Source organism: Pelophylax lessonae (genome assembly GCF_965119305.1).
Source record: "Pelophylax lessonae genome assembly, chromosome: 2".
NCBI lineage: Eukaryota > Metazoa > Chordata > Amphibia > Anura > Ranidae > Pelophylax > Pelophylax lessonae.
In genome coordinates, this window is record NC_138769.1 from 646,672,527 (window position 1) to 646,696,417 (window position 23,891).

A 23,891-nucleotide genomic window follows, 5' to 3' on the forward strand; every position below is an offset into this window, starting at 1 on the left:
ATATTTTTTATCGTACGTGAACATAGCGTCTGATTTTCGTTTAATCAGTACCATTTTGGTCCAAAAAAAAAAATCATATGTGCAAAACTACGCATGCTTGGAAATGAAAGTATACATACAAAACTATTCAACACATGACATCACTTGTGAAGTTAAATTCTGTCGTACGAGAATTTTCATATGAAAGTAACTTCTTCACTTTTGATATGAGACTAGCATGCAACAAAAAACGGACGAAAATGCGTCTGATAATCTGATCGTGTGTATGAGGCTTTAGAAGCACCCTACACAGAATCCAGTGTTTAAAGATCACTTCCAGACTATCCCTGCAATATGTAATTCTGCAGGGTCTGCATGTGCTACCTAATCTGAGGAAGACTGAATAGTTTCAACCAGAAAGACAAAACTATCAGTGAAGAGATAACAAGGGCAAAAAAGTGAATGATGAAATGATGTCCATTCTTCTAGAACACCAGTACAAAAACTGAGTCATGCTGGTCATAGAAGGGGTCATCTTGAGCTAGACCAATCAGCATTTTTGTATGCCAGTGTTTAATTCTCCTGTGCGCAGATACACATACAATACAAACACACACATACACACACACATACTTGGCATCCCTCTTTTGAGACAGCAGATTAAGTTTATGTTTCTTTTTACAGTTCCTATTCCACTTGCTGTAGAAAAATAAAATTGCTTACACAGCTTGATAAATCAAGCTATTTGCTCACAGAAGTGTATGGTCAGAGCAGTGACTCATACCTCATTCAGGATAATGAAAGCCAGACTGCCTGAAAGGAGATAATTATTAATGTGCTTCTTAGATAACCCACAGTTCTCTGGAAATCCTTTGTTATGTATTAAATGTATTTGTAACACAAAACTTGTAACATATTGTTAAAAAGCTATAAAAAAAAAACCAATAATTTAATATTTAAAAAAACTTTACGAACAACATTTTAGGATTCCACCACATGGCAAAGCATCCTTTACAAAAGGCACATAAAAAGGCATAGAAAATGAGCTAAAAGTACCATTGTCATTGCATTTGTCTGTAAATAAGCTGCATAATTCACTATGTTTTCTCCCTTGATCATCATCGTTATGTAGCTGCAGTAGCATGAAAAGCTATTTACCAACAGGTTCATTTACAGAAAGAATAGCTATTAAAGTTGAGCTCCACCCAAAAGGGGAATCTCCGCTTATTTGCACCCTACCCCCCTCCATTGCCGCATTAGGCCCTTTTTGAGTGGAGGGGGGAGTTGGTACCTGGTTTTGACAGGTATCCGCTCCCACTTCACGGCAATCTGCGAGCATGTTTGGCCCCTCCTCCTTCCCCTGCAGTCTTCTGGGACACACACAGGTCCCAGAAGGCTTTGGGACCATTCACAAGCGCAGCACAACTCGCAAATGTGCAGTAGGAAACCAGGAGTGATGAAGGCGCCTGCAACCGAAGCCGTTTGAAGAATCTTCTCGGGTGCCAACCATTGCTGAATCCCTGGACAGGTAAGTACCCTTATATTAAAAGTCAGCAGCTAAAGTATTTGTAACTTACTTTTTATTTGAGATACACGAGCTCCTCCAAGTTTATCACTTGACACAGAATTATACAGCAATCAAGTCACTAACCACCAGACATATATTCCAACTGGCAACTCTACAGCAGCTGGAGGACATGCATAAAAGCAAGTCATAGCATAAAGATACATCTGACTCTTTACTTAGTCGCTCTAGTCATATAGAACAGGATTTCCTCCCAACTTATTCCTAGTCCTAGCAAATGTCTGCACATAAAATTTAATTTGAACCCAGTGGTAGGCACCAGGAACTATCATTAGATCATTTCACATACCTCAATTTCCTTGCCTGGTGACATAGGATTTTGGCTTGCGACTCCTCCAGCATTGTGTGTCATCTTCACAAATCCCTTGGACTCATTTTTAAACAATTCAAGATACTGATTGACCACTCTGTGGGGACACAATCATGACAGCATGGGCACAGATTATTATTGCATTTGGAAAGGGTTACCAGTTAGGCCCTCACAAAGAGCCTGTGCATCTGGGTCTGTGCACCCATTCCTGCATACTTGTCAAACTCGGCTGTGTGGGTGAGAGTGTACAGCAGATGCACATCCATTCACTTTACATGGGCTGCCTGCATGCACCTCAACAGTAGTTAAAAAATGCTCTTTACGCTGTGCAGGGCTAAGTGCTCCTGTGAATGAGCCCAACAAGCCATTTTATCCGAGGTAGGCCATAAGCTTTTCAAAAATCATGGTTTGCCACAATCTAGTTTTAAGAGATTCCAGGGGTCTGCATTTTCTAGGCCTTTTCTAATGTTTGCTTTGTGGCCATGAACAAATGATTTAGGAATTGAAAAGGTATATTTGTTTAGGTTAACAGGCCTGTGGCTTAAGGCCCCTTTCACACTTGTGCAACTTGTCATGCAACTTTGGACATCAGAGTTGCACGACAAGTCGTTTGCCATGTTTTCCAATGATACCCATTCATATATGCGCAACTTAAAGTTGCAGCAACTTCAAAGTAGTTCCTGCACTACTTTGGCCCGATTTTAATGCGTTTTGAGGTCCAAAGACATAGACATTGCTTCAAGTCCAGTCAAAATCGCATCAAAATCGCGTCAAACTCGTGGTAAAATCGCGGCAACAAAATCGCAGTAAAATCGCGCGACTTTCAAGTCACACAAGTGTGAAAGGGGTCTAAGCAGTTTTCATGTAGCTTATAGCTTGCAAAGTATTCAGCACACTTTGCAAATAATCTCCACACCATAGGCCAAATTGTATTTTGTATTTTATTTTTTATTCTTATTTTGGGTTCTATGAAAATATTAACTGTAAAAAAAATAATAATAATATTCATAAGATGTTTGAAAGTTACCCTAGCTGAAAACTCTGGTGCTGTATCAGAGGCTGCAGCTATGGGCCAACGCACACTGTAGTCCCTGACACTACTACTACCAGCCAAACCAGAGCTACAGTCAGCAAAGCTTACTGTATGTTCCCTAGTGGTTACACCATTGTAGTTCCTCATTTTTTTTCTATTGAGTGACTGGCAAGCATTGCACCCATGATCATCAGATTGTAGGTGCAATTCAGGGAGTGTCAGCTGTCTGCCCGTACACCTGAATATAGGTGTAACATGTTACAAAAGGTGAACTTATCCTTTAAAAATGTGAATGCAATACATGAGAGGGCCTGTTCTATAATGTTACAATAATGCACTATTAAACCCATTTGTCACTGTAATACTCATTTTTAATGACGCATACAAAAATGCCTCTTTCCATGAGAATTTAAATTAAGCTTGCAGATGAGAAAGAGAAATGTGCAAATGTGTGTGTTCCTAGTTCCCAAGTCCAATTTATTTTCAAGTCAACTGATGCATGCATGCTGATACAGGCATTTCGAGGTTACAAAGATAGGTTCTGTAGGTTTGTTCTTAAGTTGAATTTGTATGCAAGTTGTAACAGGTACATTTTTTAAGTGTAACTCCAGCCAAAAAAATTTTGGATAGCATAGGGAAGGGTAACACCCCGGTAACATTTGTTTTGCTGTCTGTGCCCCTGTTCTGAAGATTTTACCTCACTTTCTGTCCCTATGACAATTGGATTTTGAAAATTTTGGGTTGTGGTGGAAACAAGGATTGGTGATGAAGCTTCAGTGGAGACACTTTTTTTCCATGAGAACTCTTACAGGAGATAGATTTCCTCTAACTTCCTGTTGTCTCCTATTTGTAAGTATCATATGCAAGTTGGATGTTTGTAACTCAGGGACTGCCTGTACTGCTAAACTTGGTCTGGGAATCTAAGCTTCAAAGTCACAAAAGGTTCCCTGTTTATAGTTCTGAAAGAACATTTGCTTCCACTGATATCAATACAAAAAGGCTGAAATATGCACCAGCTGTAAATAGGTGTACTAAATATTTTCTGGAAATGTATTCAACCCTGCTTGAAAATGTAATCGAATCATTTAACCACATGTCTATTGGGCACTTTTACCCCCTTCCTGCCCATGCCAATTTTCAGCTTTCAGCACTGTCACACTTTGAATGAAAGGGAGTTAAAGTTACAGGCCGGAAGGGGGCGGGCGCTCTCCTTGGCGTTAATATGGATTTCTCCTCCCTGGTAACCAGAGATGGTAGGTGGGACTGGGGGTGTGGCCAGCCCTTCCACACTGCATGGGTGGCTGCTATGGCTGATCCAGCAGCTGAAGATTAGGGAGCAGAGGTAGCAGCCCCCCTTCATCTCCAGCGGAGTGGTAAATGTCAGAGGGAGAGAGGCTCCTCCTCACCAACTGATGCGACCATCCCGCGCACACTGGCTGGCGCAACCATACCGAGCACACTGACTGGCGAAACCATACCGAGCACACTGACTGGCGAAACCATACCGCGCACACACAGCCGCTACCATACCGCGCACACTCACAGCCGCTACCATACCGCGCACACTCACAGCCGCTACCATACCGCGCACACTCACAGCCGCTACCATACCGCGCACACTCACAGCCGCTACCATACCGCGCACACTCACAGCCGCTACCATACCGTGCACACTCACAGCCACTACCATACCCGCGCACATTCACAGCTGCTACCATACCCGCGCACACTCACAGCCGCTACCATACCCGCGCACACTCACAGACGCTACCATACCGCGCACACTCACAGACGCTACCATACCGCACACACTGACCGACGCTACCATACCGCACACACTGACCGACGCTACCATACCGCACACACTGACCAACGCTACCATACCGCACACTTTGACCAACACTACCATACCACACACACACTGACCAACGCTACCATACCGCACACTGACCAAATGACCTACCACTGCATACTGCCCAATCCTTGCAGTACATACTGCTCACAGATTTCTACAGGTACAAGGCAACTCTGCGTCACAACCTACTGGCAGCTGAACTCTGCTTCACATACTGCCTTTTAGGTCTTGTCCACACAAGGTATGGTGCGGAAACCTGTGCGAATCGTACTGCACATAAACATGCTGCCTTTTCAAGATGCACATGGGAGCCATTAATTCCTAATGGCACCCCCACGCATCTAGGAAATGCATGTATTTGTGCCTGCTAAATAGCATGGTACCATAATACATGCAATTTGGTATGGAATAATTTTAAAAATTGTGCCGACACCTTTTTATGCGCACAGGGCAGATCATTGAAAAATTTGATTAACGGGAACATGTAAAAAATGGCGCCTACTTGGACACACCTTCTGGTGTGCCCCAAGATTGTGCAGTCCTCCAAAGGGTGCCTTGAGAAACACAGATTTAAAAATAATGTATCCAGTTTAAAAGCAAGTTCTATACAGAAAAAGGGATACACTTACCTGTCTATATCAATTCTTGATCCAATAAGAAATCTAAAAAGGAAAAAATAATATTCCAGTAAACTAAACAAATTTCAGTTTACAATATGTAAGAATATCTGCATTATTATGTAAAAGTAATCTTCAGGAGAGCTGTTGTAGCTGGATGTGGAATAACTGTATCTAGGTTGATGCATGAAGCTTGCCACCTGTACACATTGCTCTTATAGAATATTAAACCAACTTGTACAAGAACTTAATTTTATTGCAATATTAAGATCAAGAAAGCTATTGGAGTGGTGCCAAGAAGTAAAGCCATTGAGGCAATCTCTGCTTGATGAAGCAATCATTTTCTGTGTGCTGTAGACAGTTGTTCGCGTTAGTATCTAAAATATGTTTATAGCTGTTCCCCCTTCAAAATAGTGTCAGCTTGAGGAAGATCAATAAATGTAAAAAAAAAAAAAAAAAAAGAAGAAAAAAAATAAATCAGATCAAATAATTTAAAATTGTATTTCACTTCATGGCTCCACTCCTCCATGCACTGGAAAATTTTGAAAATGTACGACGCTTACAGCTGCTGGTTAAATCTAAAATATAATAGACAACGTTCAAGGGAAAGTCCTTATGTGAATGGTAGTTGGAAGGTGGAATAAAAGTAACTAACTGTGAAGAAGGGGGGTGGAAGTTCTCCTCCTCTTCTGTATTGGAAGTCTGCATGTTACCAAAATACAAAGGATTGCCTGTATTCTGGTAAATGGTCAATTTCCCTCTGTTGAATGGGCTTCCAGATTCACATTCAAATAGATAATCCTCTTTTGTATCCTAGAGAAAAAAAAAAATGATAATAATATTGCACAAACATTCCCCATCAGGACAACGCATAACTCACACAGTACAGATGGCGTTTATCCCACTACAGACACTTTTCAGGCTGGCCACACACTGTACGAATTTCAGCTACCTCCCGCCCAACATCCCTCGATTGAAAAATCAAAAAGGGTTAAAAAAATTGGAATTTTGACTTACCGTAAAATCCATTTCTCTGATGTTCACTGACTGACATAGCTCCTGTCATTCTTGACCATTGGGTTATACTGTAACTTTTGTGCAAACCAGTCAATCGCACAGGTGATCAAATACCACCAAAAGAAAGCTCTACTTGTGGGAAAAAAAGGAAAATTTTTTTTAGGGTACAGCGTCGCATGACTGCGCAATTGTCAGTTAAAGTAACGCAGTGCTGTATCGCAAAAAATTGCTTGGTCATTAAGGGGGTAAACCTTCCAGTTAAGGTAGCTTTACTTAACCTGGAAACCGGCGAGTCCACTACAGGTGGGACCGTCCACATTTTAAGCAGGGAATCCTTATAAGGATACTGCATAGCAAAACGCTTAGGGACCACAAGAGTGCGTTTTGGACAACCCCACTGTTATGTGACAATGTTGTCAAAGTGAGCGAGAAAGGGGAACAACCCCGCCAGAAGTGGTTAAACAGCAGTCTGCAAAACATTGTGGCAAAGGGAAGCATCCACAGATGCCAACATATCCACTTTATAAAACTTTGTAAAGTCAGCCACCTTAGGGAGGAATGATGGACAGGGGCGAAGCACCACCTTATCCTTGTAAATCACCAAATAAGGTGAACGACAGGATAAACACCACCAGTTCCGACACCCTGCGCGCAGAAGTGATAGCCACCAAAAGGCCACCTTCTGGGACAGCATAAGCAGGGTAATCTCCCGAATATTTTCAAAAGGAGGCTTCTGTAGAGCTGAAAGCACCAAATTATGATCTCAAGGCAGCAACCAAGCCAACACTGGAGGAACCAAATGTCGGACACCCTGAAGAAAAGAACGCACCAGGGAGTGTGTGGCCAAAGGTTGTTGGAAAAAGACCACCAAGGCCGATACCTGGCCCTTGATGGTACTCAAGGCCAAATTCTGTTCAACCCCCCTTTGAAGGAAGGATAAGATCCGAGCCACAGAGAAGGAATGAGGATGAACCTCAAGAGACTCACACCACGCAATGTAAGTCTTCCACGTACGATGGTAGATCTTCCTAGAATTCGATTTCCTAGCTTTTAACAATGTAGGAATCACCGACTCAGACAAACCTCTATGCTTTAGCACCTGGCATTCAACAGCCAAACCATCAAAGCCAGCGACTGTAAAGCAGGATGGAAGATCGGTCCTTGGGACAGGAGATCCTCCCTGAGAGGAAGCTTCCAAGGAAGTTTGGCGACCAGCCGCGCCAGATCGGCGTACCAAGCCCAGCGAGGCCAGTCCGGAGCCACTAAGATGACCAGAATCCCTTCTGCCTCCATCCTGCGTGGGAGTCTGGGCAGAAGCTTGAGAGGGAAGGCGTAGATCAGATGATACTGACCCCACGGGGTCACCAGCGCATCTGTGGCATCTGCCAGAGGATCCCTTGACCGAGCCATAATCCTCTGCACCTGTTGACCCAAGATGCCAACAGATCCACCTCGGGGATGCTCCTCAAGAGACACAGGTGATGAAACACCTCCGGATGAAGGGACCACTCCCCTTGGTCCAACGCCTGCCGACTGAGGTAATCCGCCTGCAAATTTTCCCCCCTGGGAATGTGTATGGTGGAGAGGGCTGGAACAAACCGTTCTGCCCACCTTAGAATGCCGGCTACCTCCAGAGCCACCAGGGCACTTCTTGTGTCCCCTTGGTGAATAACATAAGCCACGGCTGTGGCATTGTCAGATTGAATGCGCACTGGGCATCCCTGAAGACGATCCATCCAATGATCCAGACACAGTCTGATCGCTGTTCCAATCTGAGTTCCAAGACAGTGATCGGTAGTCTGGACTCTTCCAGCGTCCCGATCCCCTGAGCTGAATGCTTGTCGAGGACGCCTCCCCAGCCAGACAGGCTGGCATCCGTGGTGTCCACTGTCAAATACAAAGAGAGAAAGGATTTTCCCACCCGAAGCACCAGGGAGCGAAGCCATCATATCAGGGACTCCTTTGTTCCCCAACTCAGCAGGACCAGATTGTCCAGAGACTGCGGAGTCCTGTCCCATTTGGTCAGAATCTCCGTTTGCAGGGACCTCGTATGGAACTGTGCAAACTGAATCCCCTCGACGGTAGATGCCATCAGGCTTAGCACCTGCATGCAAGTCGGGAGGGATGACCATTTATTGAACAGCAGGAGGCGAATTGCAGCCTGCAATTTCTGGAGGAAGGAGCAGTCTGGCTACGGCGAGTCCAGAGTCAGGCCCAAATAGTCCAGCTTCATGGGCAGACTTCTGAAAATTCAGCAAAACTCCCGCAGAGTTTGTATCGTTGACTCCAGGTTCTCCACCAGAGCAGAGGGAGACTCTGCTCACAGAAGGAGATCATCCAATTAGCCCATAACGACGATCCCCCGTTGGCATAGCAAGGCTAGCACCGGAGCAAACACTTTTGTAAAGACTCGAGGAGCGGAGGCGAGACAGAAGGGCCACAAACTGATAGTGCTCCTCTCCCACAGCAAAGCGGCGAAAACGCTGGTGACTGACACATATTGGAATGTGAAGATAGGCATCCTTGATATCTATATAGGCGAGGAAATCCCCCTGACGCAGGGATGCCACCACCGTTCGAATGGACTACATTCTGAACTTCTGTACCTGCACAAAGCAGTTTAGCGCCTTGAGGTCCAGGATTGGACGTACTTTGCCTTCCTTCCTGGGGACTGTGAACAGATTTGAGTAAAAACCTGAAGTCGGAACTGGGAAATCACCTTTTGAAGGAACAGGTCTTGTACCGCCCCAAACAGACCCTGTAACCGATCTATGGACAGGTTGGAAGGAAAAAAACCTTGCCGGGGGACAAGAGCTAAATTCGATCTTGTAGCCGGACAGAATGACTTTGTGGACCCACTTGTCTTGCACCAGGGAGGTCCATGGGTCCGGAAACCAGCGAAGACGTTCCCCACCCCAATACCGTTGAGGGCGTACCTTCATGCAGAAGGAGCCTCGTTCACGGGTCTGGAGAAGCCCGCTCCCGACTTGCCAGACCAGGTTCATTCAGATCTGTCAGAGGCGGCCCTGAAAGGCTTCGAGCCCTTGTCAGTCGACCCTGAGGGACCAAAAAACTTCCTATGACCTGAGAAGGAAAGTCCACGTCTACGACAAGGTTCCTTGCCCTTAGTAGGCAGCATTTGAGCCAAAAGACACGCCAAAGGACCACCACCAAAGCACAGAGGCAAGCCATCAGGTGATCCGCATCCAAAGAGGCATCACAGATAAAATGCAGCCCCTGGACCAGCTAGTCCCCCAGCTCAGCAAAGGCAGGAGGAAGTTGTTCTCCATCCAGGTCACGGAGTAGGAGCTTGAGGGACTTGGCGGGGGGGGGGGGGTGGTGCCTGCGGGAAGGAGGGGAACCGGGGGTCCGACCGCCTCAAGGAGGTGTGCCCACGTCCACCCCACACTCTCCAGGGGTAGAGGGGGGACAGCACAGCTACCATACCAGGAACCAGATGGACACTCTGCTCCAGACCGATCCTCCTCTCTATCGAAATGGGGCGGCTTGTTGGCCAGGAGGAATGCTGCGACTCAGCGAAGGAGTAGCTAGGCAACAGAATATGTTAACATTAAAGCTTTTAACATATCCCACCCTCAAGGGGTGGTCCCCTCAGTCAATACCCTCCTACTTCCTGCAACCAGATCTCAGTTTTAGTGGAATAGCAGTAGAGTATACAACCAAACCCCAAAAGAGGGGCGGGGGCGGCGACTGTCGGAGGACTCAGAGAAAGGAATTTTACAGGTAAGATTTTACAAAAATTCCGTTTTCTCTTACGTCCTCCGACAGTCGCCGCCTCTTCATATTCGTCACATATGGGGACGTCCCAAAGCAGTGCAAACATGAGGGGTGGGAAACGCATCCGCGCCGAAAAGGCAACGCAGTCTCCGCATCAAAGAAAGGAACCTTACCAAAGGAAGGAAACCAGCTGGGCAACAGGAAAAACAAGTGCTCAACAGGAGCAACAACCCAGGAAAAGACAAATAACCAGGGGATAAAAAACTTATCCCAACAGCCAGTGGTCCCCACAAGGGACCCTAGGGCAACGCCGCACTAAGAACCTTGCGGCCAAAGGAAGCATCCGCAGATGCCTGAACATCTACTTTGTAGAATTTTGTGAAAGTGTGCACGGTCGACCAAGTCGCCGCCTTACACACCTGGGCTACAGAAGCCCCATGACGACAGGCCCAAGACGTACTCAGAGATCTAGTAGAGTGCGCCTTCACAGGCACAGGGGGAACCTTCCCCTACAAAGCATAGGCCTGTTCAATGGTCTGCCTGATCTATTTTGCGATGGTAGAGGCCGACGCCGCCATGCCCTTCCGAGGACCCTCTGGAAGAACAAACAAGGAATCCGTCTTTCGAAAAGACTCAGTCGATTTAAGGTAAACCCTTATCGCCCGAACAACATCCAGAGAATGTAATCTCACCTCCTTTGGATGTTTAGGCTTCGCGCACAGCGAAGGCAAGACAATATCCTCATTAAGATGGAATTCCGAAACTCGTTTCGGAAGAAAAGAAGGATTAGGTCGCAAGACCACCTTATCCAAATGAACAACCAGATACGGAGACTTGCAGGACAAAGCTGCCAGCTCCGACACTCTGCGAGCCGAAGTGATCGCCACCAAAAAGGCGACCTTTTTGGACAACATAGACAACGAGATCTCCCTGATCTGTTCAAAAGGAGCACGTTGCAACACAGACAGAACGAGATTCAAGTCCCAAGGGGGCAAAGGATCCCTCCTAGGAGGAACCAGATGCCGCACACCCTGAACAAAAGTGCCAACCAAGGAGTTGGAAGCCACGGGACGTTGAAACAGAACGGCCAGCGCAGACACCTGACCCTTTATCGTAGCCAGCGCCAAACGCTGATCGACTCTTGTTTGAAGGAAGGACAGCACTCGGGAAACAGAGTACGTGCGGGGTGAAAACCCCCTGGACTCACACCAGGCAAAATAGGCCTTCCAAGTACGGTAATAAACCTTCCCCGAGGAAGACTTCCTCGCGTTGATCAAAGTATGAACGACCTCTGGGGACAGACCCTTCTCCTTCAGGACCTCGGTCTCAACAGCCAGGCCGTCAAAGCCAGAGACTGTAAAGCAGGATGGTATATCGGTCCTTGAGACAGGAGATCGTCTCGAAGGCCGAGACCAACAATCCCAGACATCTCATGCACGTCCGCAGAGACGAGTGCGGAACGTCCCTGAGGGACCTGACTTCCTCCTGAAGAGTTCTGAGTTTGTCTTCCGGCAGGAAGACCTTCGCCTGCACCGAGTCCAGAATCATTCCCAGGTAGGGAAGACGAACCGACGGACTCAGTGTCGACTTTGGAAAATTTATCGTCCAACCAAACTCCTGCAGAGTTTGCATCGTGACAGACAGGTCCTTCTCCAGACCCTGGCTGGTCGCAGACCGAACCAGAATGTCGTCCAGATACCCCAGGACAGAAATGCCCTGGGCCCTCAATAATGCCTGAACCGGTGCAAGCACCTTGGTGAAGACCCGCGGAGCCGAGGCGAGACCAAAAAGGCAACGCCACGAACTGGTAGTGATCCTCCACAATGGCAAATCGAAGGAACCTCTGGTGACCCTCGAAAATGGGGATGTGAAGATACGCATCCTTCAAATCGATGGAGGCCATGAATTCCCCCGGAACCAGGGCAGCCACCACCGACCGCAGGGATTCCATGCGGAACTTGCGAACCCGCACAGAGCGGTTCAGAGCCTTCAAGTCCAGAATTGGACGAACCTTGCCCTCCTTTCTGGGCACGGTGAACAGATTGGAATAAAACCCCCGAAACCTGTCCCGATGAGGCACCGGAACTACCACTTCCTGAGCCCTCAGGTCCCGCACCGCCAGGTGCAGGTCCCTTAAACGCTCTGGAGACAGTTGAAGATTTGAGGGAAAAAATCTGCTCTCCGGCCGAGAGAGAAACTCGATCTTGTAACCAGATCGAACGATCTCCTGAACCCATCTGTCCCGCACGCGGGTCAACCAGGGCTGAAGAAAACCGAGCAAGCGTCCCCCCACCCCAAAACTGGGTGAGGGCGCCCCTTCAGGCCGCACTGTTATGGGCTGCGGATCCGGATTGACCGGACTTCTGTTTTCCAGACCAGGGCTTCTTCTGAGAGCCTTGACCTTTGAACGGTTTGCCCTTGTAGTGCGACCGAAAGGCACGAAAGGACCCCTGAGGGGGCCGAAAATTAGCATGCTTCTTCCCAGAAGCCCCCTTAGCCTTGGGGAAATGGGGCAAGAGAGTGCTCTTACCTCCGGTGATCCCCTTAATCAACACATCCAAGGACTCCCCAAAAAGGCGAGACCCATCATAAGGCAGATTGGCTAAGGTCTTACGTGAAGACTGGTCCACCGACCAACATTTCAACCAAACCAGGCGGCGAGACAACACCGCCACGCTGTGCACACGTGCAGCCAACGGGACTAGGTCCAAGTCCGCATCACACAGATACATGACACCCTGGTGGATTTGATCCACCATATCCAGGGTCGCCAGCGAGGCCGAATCGGCCACTAGGACGCGCCTAAGCATCTGCGTCCAACTTGCGACCGCCTGGGCCGCCATGAGAGAGGCAAACAGAGCCTTAAGCATAGAACCCGTAACAGAATAAGTATGACGGGCAAGAGACTCCAATCTCCTATCCGTGGCATCACGGAACACAGGGGAATCCTCTGCAGGAATCGCAGTGGATTTATTTAAAACCGCAATTGCGTGATCCACTGGGGGTGGCACACACCACCTTTCTTCAGTGGAAGGCGAGAAAGGATAACGCAGCTTGAACCTACTTGGTACAGCAAAAGGTTTGCGTAGATTGCGCCATTGTTCCTTAACAGCGCGCTGAAAATCATCATTGCAGGGAAAAACCTGCGGCGTCCTGAGTTTTCTCTGCGTCCCATAAGCCGCCAAGGCAGCGGGGGGACACACTTCATCCTGCAAACGCAGCGTTTGTTTTATGGAAGCAATCAATTCATCCATGATTGCAAGCTCTTCAGGCGAGCCAGGGGGAGAATTATCAACCCCTTCAACTTCAGCCTCCACCTCGGACCCCACTAGATCCAGGGAGGAGCGGGACCCCGATAAGGAGGCCCCCGCCATAACAACCCCATCACCTTCACCCTCAGAATCAGAGGAAAGAGCAACTCTGGGTCTTTTAGTAGATTGAGCAGCCACCAGCATCTGCACCTGAGCAGCAAGGCCAGCCACAATAGTGGCTAAATCCCCCCCTGGGGGGGAAACAGCGGTCCCCTGGCTTTCCACCAAGGCGGTAGGAAATTTGCCCTCCTGAGAATCCATTGCCCCTATAACAAATGCCGGATAATAAAGGGTTAACTGCCCCTTTAACAAGCGCGGCGAGCGCAGCCCACCGCACCACACACAAGCACAATGAGACCCCCCCAGGGACAATAAAACTGACACAGGCAATGGATAGGAAGGATATAACCTGAGGAGACCCTCGCCGCTGCTGCTGCCTCGATCGGTGTTCCTGGAGAAGAGGAAGTGATGCTGCCAGGGCGCTCTATGAAAGCCTATGGGAGGCTACAAGAAAATGGCCGCCATGCATGTAGAACATGCGGCCGGAGCGAGTGTAGGCAAAATGGCGCCGTTTGGCGCCGAAACCGCCGCTCCACAGTACAGTAATGCACACGTCTGTATATATAAAAAAAAAAAACATGTCAGATCGCCGCAGCGATCGCTGTATAATGCCCAAACATGCCACAAAACATGCCCCACAGCACACAGCTTCTCACACTGACAAGGCTGACACACACAGTGTCACACAGCTCCCCCCCCCCCCTTGCAGCCCACAGCATGCAGCCGAGAGATAGGGAGACAAACAGTGTGAATAGAGGCAGGTTACACAGTCCCAGACTGACACCCCCCCAGACAGACAGGTCCCCACATAAATACACTTACCTCACAGTGGCGTGGGGGACCCGCACAGGCGAACAAGCCGCTGCACATGAGGTAGGGAGAGTCGCATACAAGACGCACAGAATGGGGGTTAAGAAACCGCACAGCGTCCAGTGAGGTAGCCACCTCACCAATCATCCCTGCACCGAACAGGGATGGGTCGTTCACTGTGCCAGGAGCTTTACCTGGCTGAACGCTCGATGGCAGGCTGGGAAGCCACTGACCCACGACCTGCGACCAGGGGGATCAGCCCGAGACCCAGCCCGCATGATCCTCTTCATCCGAAGAACTAACTAATGCTGACAAAAAGAACAGCTAAGTAAAGGTAGAGAGAAAACTCAAACAAAAAATCAAAAAAGAAGAAAGAGTCTGGGGCACAAAGCCCCAGCACAGAGAGAGCCAGCCACTCCTGACAAGCTAGACATTAAAACTGAGATATGGTTGCAGGAAGTAGGAGGGTATTGACTGAGGGGACCACCCCTTGAGGGTGGGATATGTTAAAAGCTTTAATGTTAACATATTCTGTTGCCTAGCTACTCCTTCGGAGCAAAGTCTAATACCCCATATGTGACGAATATGAAGAGGCGGCGACTGTCGGAGGACGTAAGAGAAATGTATTTTTAGCTTCTGTCTACATTTTAAAAACATATAGACACACTTTACATTACCACTTTAGTCTTGATTATACAAACCCATGTAATACACATTACCATTATTTAAGTTACGCCTGACAAGCATGGTTGTCAGACATTTAAAAGAAGCTTCAAACTGCCAGAGCAATCTGTCACATTCAAAAATTAAATTGTGACGCAACAGGAAGAAAATGTCCTTGAGGCCTGCTTTCAGACTAAATTCACACTGCACACATGCACTGCACTAGAACACAAAAAATAAAATAAATATTGGGTAGAAAAGGTTTTAATTACTCACATCTGCTGGCCAGACAGTAGGTTGCGAGTCATCAGGTTTGATAGATTTTTCCACTTTTGCATATTTTTCAACCTGGGCAATGGAGAGAAGAAATGCTTATAGTGCTAACATAAATGGAGTGAATTCTGAAAACAAACATTTATGCTGTACCAGGAGAGTAAGTCACAATATATGCATTATGCTACAGCTGATGGCCAGTGAAAGCTTACAATGTTCTAAATACTCCGTTAAATTTTGAGCTTAACTTACTGCACACACAGTATAAACCAGGGCTCAAAATTTCAAGTCCTGAGCTACTAGCCAGGCGTTAAGAGTTACTCGCCACAAGTTGCCCTACCCAGCCCCTACCCTGCCCCGCCCCCAATTCCGCTCCTAAACAAGCCCTTGTAAATTATCTCATAAAACAACACTGTTAAATGTTTTATGCAGAATTAAGTTACAAAAATAAATATGAACAACAATAACTTTAATAATATTACATAAAGCACAATTCATTGATCTGACTGTGATAAATAAAATATGATTGGCTACTATAGGCACCGCACACATCATTACTGCTTTGGTAAGTAAATATTTTAATGCTATAATAAATATAGCATTAAAAAAAAAAAAAAATTAAAACCAATGAATGACACTTTCACTGATTTAGGATGCAGAGAGAGACTTACAGTGCAGCACAGCACTGGACAGGGGAGCAGGAGCTGCCAAAGTTAACTTTTCCTATTAACAAGCTGGTAATTGGTTGCTAGGTGATCCGAGCAACCACTCACCAGCTTGTTAATAGGACAAGTAAACTTTGGCAACTCCCACCCAAGCCCCCATCTCATCTAGCTCTTTGCTAACTCCCGCTGTATGTCAGGTCCTGCTAAGAAAATAAAAAAAGGGGGTGGAGGCTAGGAGGAAAATCAGCTTCCGTTTAACCCCTCCGATGCGGCTTCACACTCGCCCTCCGCTTATTTCCACTCCACTAATGCAAGCAGGTGAGTGGAAATTTTGAGGGCAGCTATAAAACGATTGCAAAAAGTTTGTGAACACTAACACACCTAAACTTTTTTTTTACACATATTTTATGGCAAAATGTACTGAAACCTCTCCAAATTATTGAGTTCAGTTTTTTCCAGTGACAGTAACAAGGACAATTTCGACAATTCTGCTCTTCAAACCCTGTGGCAAGTGGAGGGAATGCCCTTCCCTGTTCCACCATGACTGTGCCCCTGCGCACAAATCCAGCTCCATAAAGACACGGTTTGATTAATCTGGTGCGGAGTAGCCTTCATGGATGCCTGATCTTAACCCTACTGAATAACTTTGATATGCACTGGAGTGTCAATTGAGAAGCCAGGTCTTCTTATCCCATGATCAGTATCTGACCTCACAAATACTCTTTTGGCCAAATGGGCAAAAATACCCACAGATAAACTACACAATTTTAAGGTAAGCATTCCCGAAAGAGTAGAGACTGTTAAAGTTGCAAAGGGGAATCGGGTAGGGTACCTACCTAATAATACTCATGGTGTTAAAATGAGATGTACAAGTTCACATAGGTGTGATAATAAAGCCCCTCTGTAAAATTCCCCATCTCTGCTTTTGTTACTGTGCACAACACAACAGTAAGAGCTCTTAAAACAATTGAGAGACAAGTTGGTTAAAAGGTGTGCTTTACACAGTGGGAAAGGTCCCTAAAGCCTTTAGTTTTCTTCCCAATAGCCCCTTTGACATTTCCTCCTGTCTGATGCTTTTGCTCTGACAGGGATAGAATACAAAAATCATGATTTATAGAGTTTCAGATCATTACAAATGCCCTTACGTTTTTGTTATTTTCACCTTCATTGCTATACTAAAAAACTGGGCAAGACTTTTGCAGGTTTTAATAGAAATTAAAACAGAACAAAAATATTTTTGTAAAGGAAAGGAACTTGCATACTCACATCCACTTCAGAGGGTACAGCAAGGGAACATGGGTTTTGTTTCCATATGTCAACACACTAAAAGAGAATATAAATAATCACAAATTCTTGCAGAAAACTCATGATTTACACAATGAGCTAAATGTTATATTTGTTCATTGGGATATCTAATGCACACCAGTCCAGAAACAGACCGTGTGTTAGATGTGGAAGATGCCAATGGATGGCACAATGATCAATAAGGAAACATGTTGCCAGCACACCAATTTCCGTCAGCAAGGCCATGTGACATGATTGTATTTCCTCACCCAGGACTTACATTTCCAATTTTAGATATCTTAAGGTCAAACTGAGGTTGTGAGGCTTTCCTTTCTTTCCTTTTGTGTAGATAGTCAAGAAGTCTGAGCTGTGGCGGGGTTGGACAATTTGATATTTCCTGTTGCCTATTCAGAGCTGGTCGGGAAAACCTCTTCAAACACCTTCATAGAGAAAACAACACATTACAGTCATATTTTTAACCTTTTCACACAAGAGCAATGCATAAAAATTCAAAATTGGCATTCTCCACCCCCACCCTAAACAAGTTACAGTGACACAACACACAGATCCCTCCCTCTACAAAGTTTCACAAATACCTTTAGATCCGGTCACTGAAGTCAACCCCATGCAGCTTACGGTGATGGGGTGACCATTACGCAGCAGTGCTCCTGAATTCAGAGCAGCATTTTCATGCTAACACAGGCCATGTCTGCTTGCACTAGAGTTGGAAGAGAATCTGTTGCAGAGGGTGTAGCCATTAGCATGGTCTGTGCTGATTCACAAGCCTGTAGCCTATCAGTCAGCACCTGGCCACATTTAGACCATCCATCTGCTTTCTAAACTGGTAGCACTGCCTCGATTGCTGAGACCAACCCACTGTGAGCTACAGTGGCAGGGGGGGGGGGGAGAGAGAGTGTGAGACTCAAATGAACAAGTCTTGGCTTGTCCAAGGAGGAAAGCTGGATTTTTTTTGACTTATGAATTTCTCTAATGTTCATTGTCGGACATCGCTCCTTATCTTCATAACCATTGAGTTATACTGCCCCCTACAGGAGTAGGAGACTAAGCAGAAAAGGAATCTGGCTACATCTATGGGCAGTCCCAGGGGGTATACTCCCTCTCCCAGCTTTAGGGACTCAGTTTTGTTACAAGCAGTGTCAGAAGAATTATAACTCCACAGAGGGGTAGGGTGCTGTATCCGTTAATGAACATCAGAGAAATGCATTTTACTGCAAGTCAAAAATCCCAATTTTCTCTTTCGATCATTGATGGACACAGCTCCTCATCTCCATTGGGACGTTCCAAAGCAGTGTTAAACATGAGGGGTGGGAACAGCAAAATAAAAATATTCCCAAGGCTAAACAGTAGCCAACCAGACAACAGGAGCTCAACCAAAAACAATACACCCTCAAAGAGGATCAAGTGCTCTAAACAGCAGCCTGCAAAACCTTGTGGCCAAAAGAAGCATCCGCAGATGCAAACACATTCACTTTATAGAACTTTGTGAAAGTGTGCACCGACGAGCAGGTGGCCGCCTTGCAAGCCTGCATCACTGACGCCTGATGACAGAAGGCCCAGGAGGCTCTGAGCGCCCGAGTAGAGTGCGCCTTGACAGGGAAAGGAGGAACCTGACCCTTGATGGATTAGGCTTGAATAACTGCCTGTCTGATCCATCTGGAAATGGTCTCAGAGGAAGCGGACAACCCTTTTTGAGGCCCATCAGTGAGAACAAATAGTGAGTTTGACTTCCTAAAAGACTCTGTAGCTACCAGGTACACCTGATTGCCCGAACCTACATCCAAGGAATGCAGAGCAATTTCCTTAGGATGTTTAGGCCTGGGGCAACACAATGTTTTCATTCAAATGGAAATCAGAGACGACCTTTGGAAGGAACAACGGATAGAGACGAAGAACCACCTTAGCTCTGTAAACCAACAGGTAAAGGTGAACGACAAGACAACGCCGCCAGCTCCGACCCCTGCACGCAGAAGTAATAGCCACCAAAAAGGCCACCTTCTGAGACAACGTAAGCAGGAGAACCTCCCGATATTTTAGACGTAGGACATAGGGTGGTAATGGAGACCACACTGGAGGAACCAAGTGTCGTGCTCCCTGAATAAAGATACGCACAAAGGAATGTGTGGCCAATGGACGGTGAAAGAAAACTGCCAAGGCCGAAACCTGGCCCTTGATGGTACTCAAGGCCAGACGCTGCTCAACCCCCTGTTGGAGGAAAGCCAAGATCCGAGCCACCGAAAAATGAGCGAGGGAGAACGCCAAAAGACTCACACCCCGCAACATACGTCTTCCAAGTAAGATGGTAGATCTTCCTAGAGGTAGATTTTTAACCTTTAACAGTGTAGGAATCACTTTCAACAGACAAGTCATTAAAACCAGTGACTGTAAAGCAGGATGGAAGATTGGTCCTTGGGACAGCAGATCTTCCCTAAGAGGAAATCTCCAAGGAGCATTGGCGACCAGCCGTATCAGATCAGCGTACCAAGAGAGGCGAGGCCAGGCTGGAACCACTAGAAAGACCGGAATCCCTTGCTGCCTCAATCTTGCACAGGAGTCTTGGCAGAAATTTGAGAGGGGAAAAGCATAATCAGACGATACTGGCACCAAGGAGCCACTAATGCGTCTGCGGCATCGGCCAGAGGATCCCGAGACTATGCCACAAACCTCTGCGCCTTCCATTGAATGTGTACTGCAGAGAGGGCTGGAACGATCATTCTGCCTACCTTAGAATGCCAGATACTTCCCGATCCACCAGGACACTTCTTGTGCCCCCTTGATTATTGACATAGGCCACGGCCGTGGCATTGTCCGATTTAATTTGTACCGGACACCCCTGAAGACTAATTGTCCAATGATCCGGACAAAGTCTGATCGCTCGGAGATCCAGCACATTGATCGGCAGTCTGAACTCTTCCCGAGTCCAGACCCCCTTAGCACAGACTGTGCCGAGGACACCTCCCCAGGCTGGCATCTGTGGTGACAACCGCCCAGTATAGGGAAGAAGGATTTACCTGTCGAAGTGCCGGAGAACGAAGCCACCTCTAGAGACTGTGGATTCTTGTCCCATGTCACCAGAATCTCTACTTGCAGAGATCTTGTGTGGAACTGTGCAAACGGAACCGCCTGGAAGGTAGACACCACCAGGCGCAGCACCCGCATGCAAGCCCGGAGAGATGACTGTCTGCTTGACAACAGAAGCTGAATTGCCTCCTGCAATGTCTGGAGTTTTTCCAGAGGAAGCAACACTCTGGCTGAGGCCGAATCCACCTAGATAGTCCAGTTTTTTGGACGGAACCACAGCTGACTTCTGAAGGTTCAGAATCAAACCGAACTCCCTCAGAGGTGGCAGAGCAATCTCCAAGGTGCCCATCAGAGCAGTCGGAGATTCTACTCGCAGAAGAAGAAAGTCCAGGTACCCCAGTAGAACGATCCCCCGCTGACGCAACAATGTTAGCTCTGGGGCCAACACTTGTGAAGACCCGAGGAGCGCGGATAGGCCAAAGGTAATTGCCACAAACTGACAATTGCTCCTCGCACACGGCAAAGCGGAGGGAGCGCTGGTGACCGGCACATATTGGAATGTGAAGGTAGGCATCCTTGATGTCAATATAAGCAAGAAAATCCCCCAGACGTAGAGACGCCACTACTGTGCGAATGGACTCTATTCGGAACTTCTGTACCCGTACAAAGCAGTTTAGCTCCTTGAGGTCCAGAATCGGGACGTACCTTGCCTTCCTTCCAAGAAACTGTAAACAGGTTTGAGTAAAACCCTGAAAACATCCCGAAGCCAGAACCAAGTCAATCTCCCCATGAAGTAACAAGTCTTGTGCTGCTCTTAAGTCACCCCGTAAGTGATGTGGGGACAAGTGCAGGTCGGAAGGAAAGAACCCTTCAGGAGGAAAAAATTTAACTCGATCTTGTAGCTGGACCAAATAACTTTGTGGACCCACTTGACCCGTACCAGAAAGATCCACGGATCTGGAATTCAGTGAAAATGTCCCAACACCCCAGATACTGGTGAAGGCGCCCCTTCATGCAGAAAAAGCCTTGTCCACGGGTCTGGAAGAGCCTCTCGTGGCTTGCTAAACCAGGTCCGAGGGAGGCCCTGAAGGACTATTATCCCCAGAGGTACAAGAAAGGCCTCTTATGGAGCAGAGAATGGCCCATGTCTCCCATGTCTAATACAGCGCTCCTTGCCCTCGGTAGCCTGCCGAAGAATAGTACTCTTCCCCCCCCGTGAGACCCTTAATGATGTAATCCAAAGAAGCTCCAAAACAGGTGATCCCCACAAAGGGGAGATCAGATAAGGCCTTTTTAGAAGTCCGGTCCGCAGACCAGCATATCAGCCAGATAAGACACCGAAGGACCTCTGCTGATACAGACAGCCTAAAAAAAATCAAAAGGAGCCGCATCCAAAGAGGCATCACAGAAACTGTAGCCCCTGGATCAACTGATCCGCCAGCCCCGCAAAAGGCAGGGGGAAGCCGATTCCCTTCCAGGTCCTGGCGTAAAAGTTTAGCCCAATCGTCAGTTTGCGACACCAGGGCAATAGTAAATACTGGCCTAAGCCAAACCAGACATAGTGCAACATGGCTCCTCAACCGGAATTAACTGCTTGTTGACCACCCGCTGCACATATACTGTGGCAGGCTGGCTCGGCTGCGCAAATCGACGTATGGGTGCGTTGGTTTGCGGGAGCGGTGATGGGGGGGCGAGCGGGGATGCCGATCCACGGGACCACGATTTTCGCCGGGCACCCTCGATCGCTCCCCACTGTGAGAGGACGGTCAGCTGTTGTAAACAAAGCTGACCGTTGTTCTCTCTAAAATGATCACAGAGCGCCTGTGATCCTACTATATAGGATCACAGGTTTCTATGATCATTTTACAAGTCCCTACCCTCACAGTAAGAAAACCCTCCCCTAGGCTTACAATGAACTCTTTGATCACCCCTAGGTTAACCCCTTCCCTGCCAGTCACATTATTAGCACTGATTACTGTAGAAAGGTCACTGGTCCCCCCCAAAAGTGTAAAAAAATGTCAGTTAGGGGTCCGATCTGTCCACCGCAATCCTGCTAAAAATCGCAGTCGATGACAAATACTTTCCCTAGATTTTAGACATAACTTTTGCGCAAACCAATCAAAATACGCTTACGATTACTTGTGTTTTTTTTTTTTTTTACCAAAAATATGTAGCAGAATACAAGTTGGCCTAAAAGGATGAAAATTTTGATTTTTAACATTTTTTTTTGGGGGGGGGGGGGGGGTAATACAGGTCCCTCTAAAAAAATAAGCATATTGTGATAAAGTTCATTATTTTCTGTAATGTACTGATAAACATTAGACTTTCATATATTTTAGATTCATTACACACAACTGAAGTAGTGCAAGCCTTTTATTGTTTTAATATTGATGATTTTGGCATACAGCTCATGAAAAACCAAAATTCCTATCTCAAAAAATTAGCACATCATGAAAAGGTTCTCTAAACGAGCTATTAACCTAATCATCTGAATCAAATACTTAACTCTAAACACCTGCAAAAGATTCCTGAGGCTTTTAAAAACTCCCAGCCTGGTTCATTACTCAAAACTGCAATCATGGGTAAGACTGCCGACCTGACTGCTGTCCAGCAGAAGGCCATCATTGACACCCTCAAGCAAGAGGGTAAGACACAAAGAAATTTCTGAACGAATAGGCTGTTCCCAGAGTGCTGTATCAAGGCACCTCAGTGGGAAGTCTGTGGGAAGGAAAAAGTGTGGCAGAAAACGCTGCACAACGAGAAGAGGTGACCGGACCCTGAGGAAGATTGTGGAGAAGGACCGATTCCAGACCTTGGGGGACTTGCGGAAGCAGTGAACTGAGTCTGGAGTAGAAACATCTAGAGCCACCGTGTACAGGCGTGTGCAGGAAATGGGCTACAGGTGCCGCATTCCCCAGGTCAAGCCACTTTTGAAACAGAAACAGCCCCCTCCGAGCTCCTCTACAGAGGCCCAGAAAATAGGAAATAGCCCCCTTAAAAGAGGGCCGCCTGTTGTGATGTGGACGCGCAGGCAGAATATCCGGATGGTCCAGTAACGCTAAAAAGGGGTAGGTGCCATCCACAATAATGGAAGGATGGTTGCCATCAAACCGCCCCCACAGCGCCACCCCTTCAAAGGAAGGTGCCAAGCTGGCCATATGGCCCAGCAGGTCGCAAGCTGCAGCTTCAATTTGAGGCCCAGCCACAGGTGCACTCATCCCAGCCAGGATCACTTGTTGCTGCCCCCCTCCAACAGAGGCTGACTCGGCCGCATGGCCTAGTAGGCCGCAAGCCATGGCCTAAATTTTTGTGGATGCCCAGCCGCCTGGGCATGAGCCTCAGTGGAGCTGACCACCCAGGTGCAGCGGAGGGGAGGGTGGAAGCCCAAACGAAGGATAGCGGCTTCAACCCCCCTCACTGGGGCCACCCCACATAGCTCCCAACCTAAATTCGATCTAGCAGCATGAGGTGCGGACCTGTGGGTGCCAAACCATCTGCTCCCCCAGCCTAACAACTGCAGCAGGGAACCCAGAGGGCATCCTTGCCCTAGTAACCAACCCTCTATTTAAAAAGAAAAAAATTGCCAGGACCAGAGATCCCAGCAAGGAACTGGGTCCTCACTCCTGACTAGGCAGAAAAAAAACTGAGTGCC

The 23,891-nt window shown here is 47.2% G+C and overlaps 1 protein-coding gene across 1 annotated transcript in view; it reads right to left on the reverse strand.

Annotated features, from left to right (window-relative positions):
* The window catches only part of SUPT20H (SPT20 homolog, SAGA complex component), a gene marked incomplete at its 5' end in the record, with an annotated part of 185,366 nt that overhangs the window by 70,692 nt on the left and 90,783 nt on the right, over positions 1-23,891 (reverse strand). The window contains 6 exons of the mRNA XM_082248178.1: positions 1,854-1,971; positions 5,392-5,424; positions 6,035-6,192; positions 15,255-15,326; positions 17,183-17,239; positions 17,481-17,640. Coding sequence (XP_082104304.1) covers positions 1,854-1,971; positions 5,392-5,424; positions 6,035-6,192; positions 15,255-15,326; positions 17,183-17,239; positions 17,481-17,640 — 598 coding nt within the window. The remainder of the gene's footprint in view (positions 1-1,853; positions 1,972-5,391; positions 5,425-6,034; positions 6,193-15,254; positions 15,327-17,182; positions 17,240-17,480; positions 17,641-23,891) is intronic.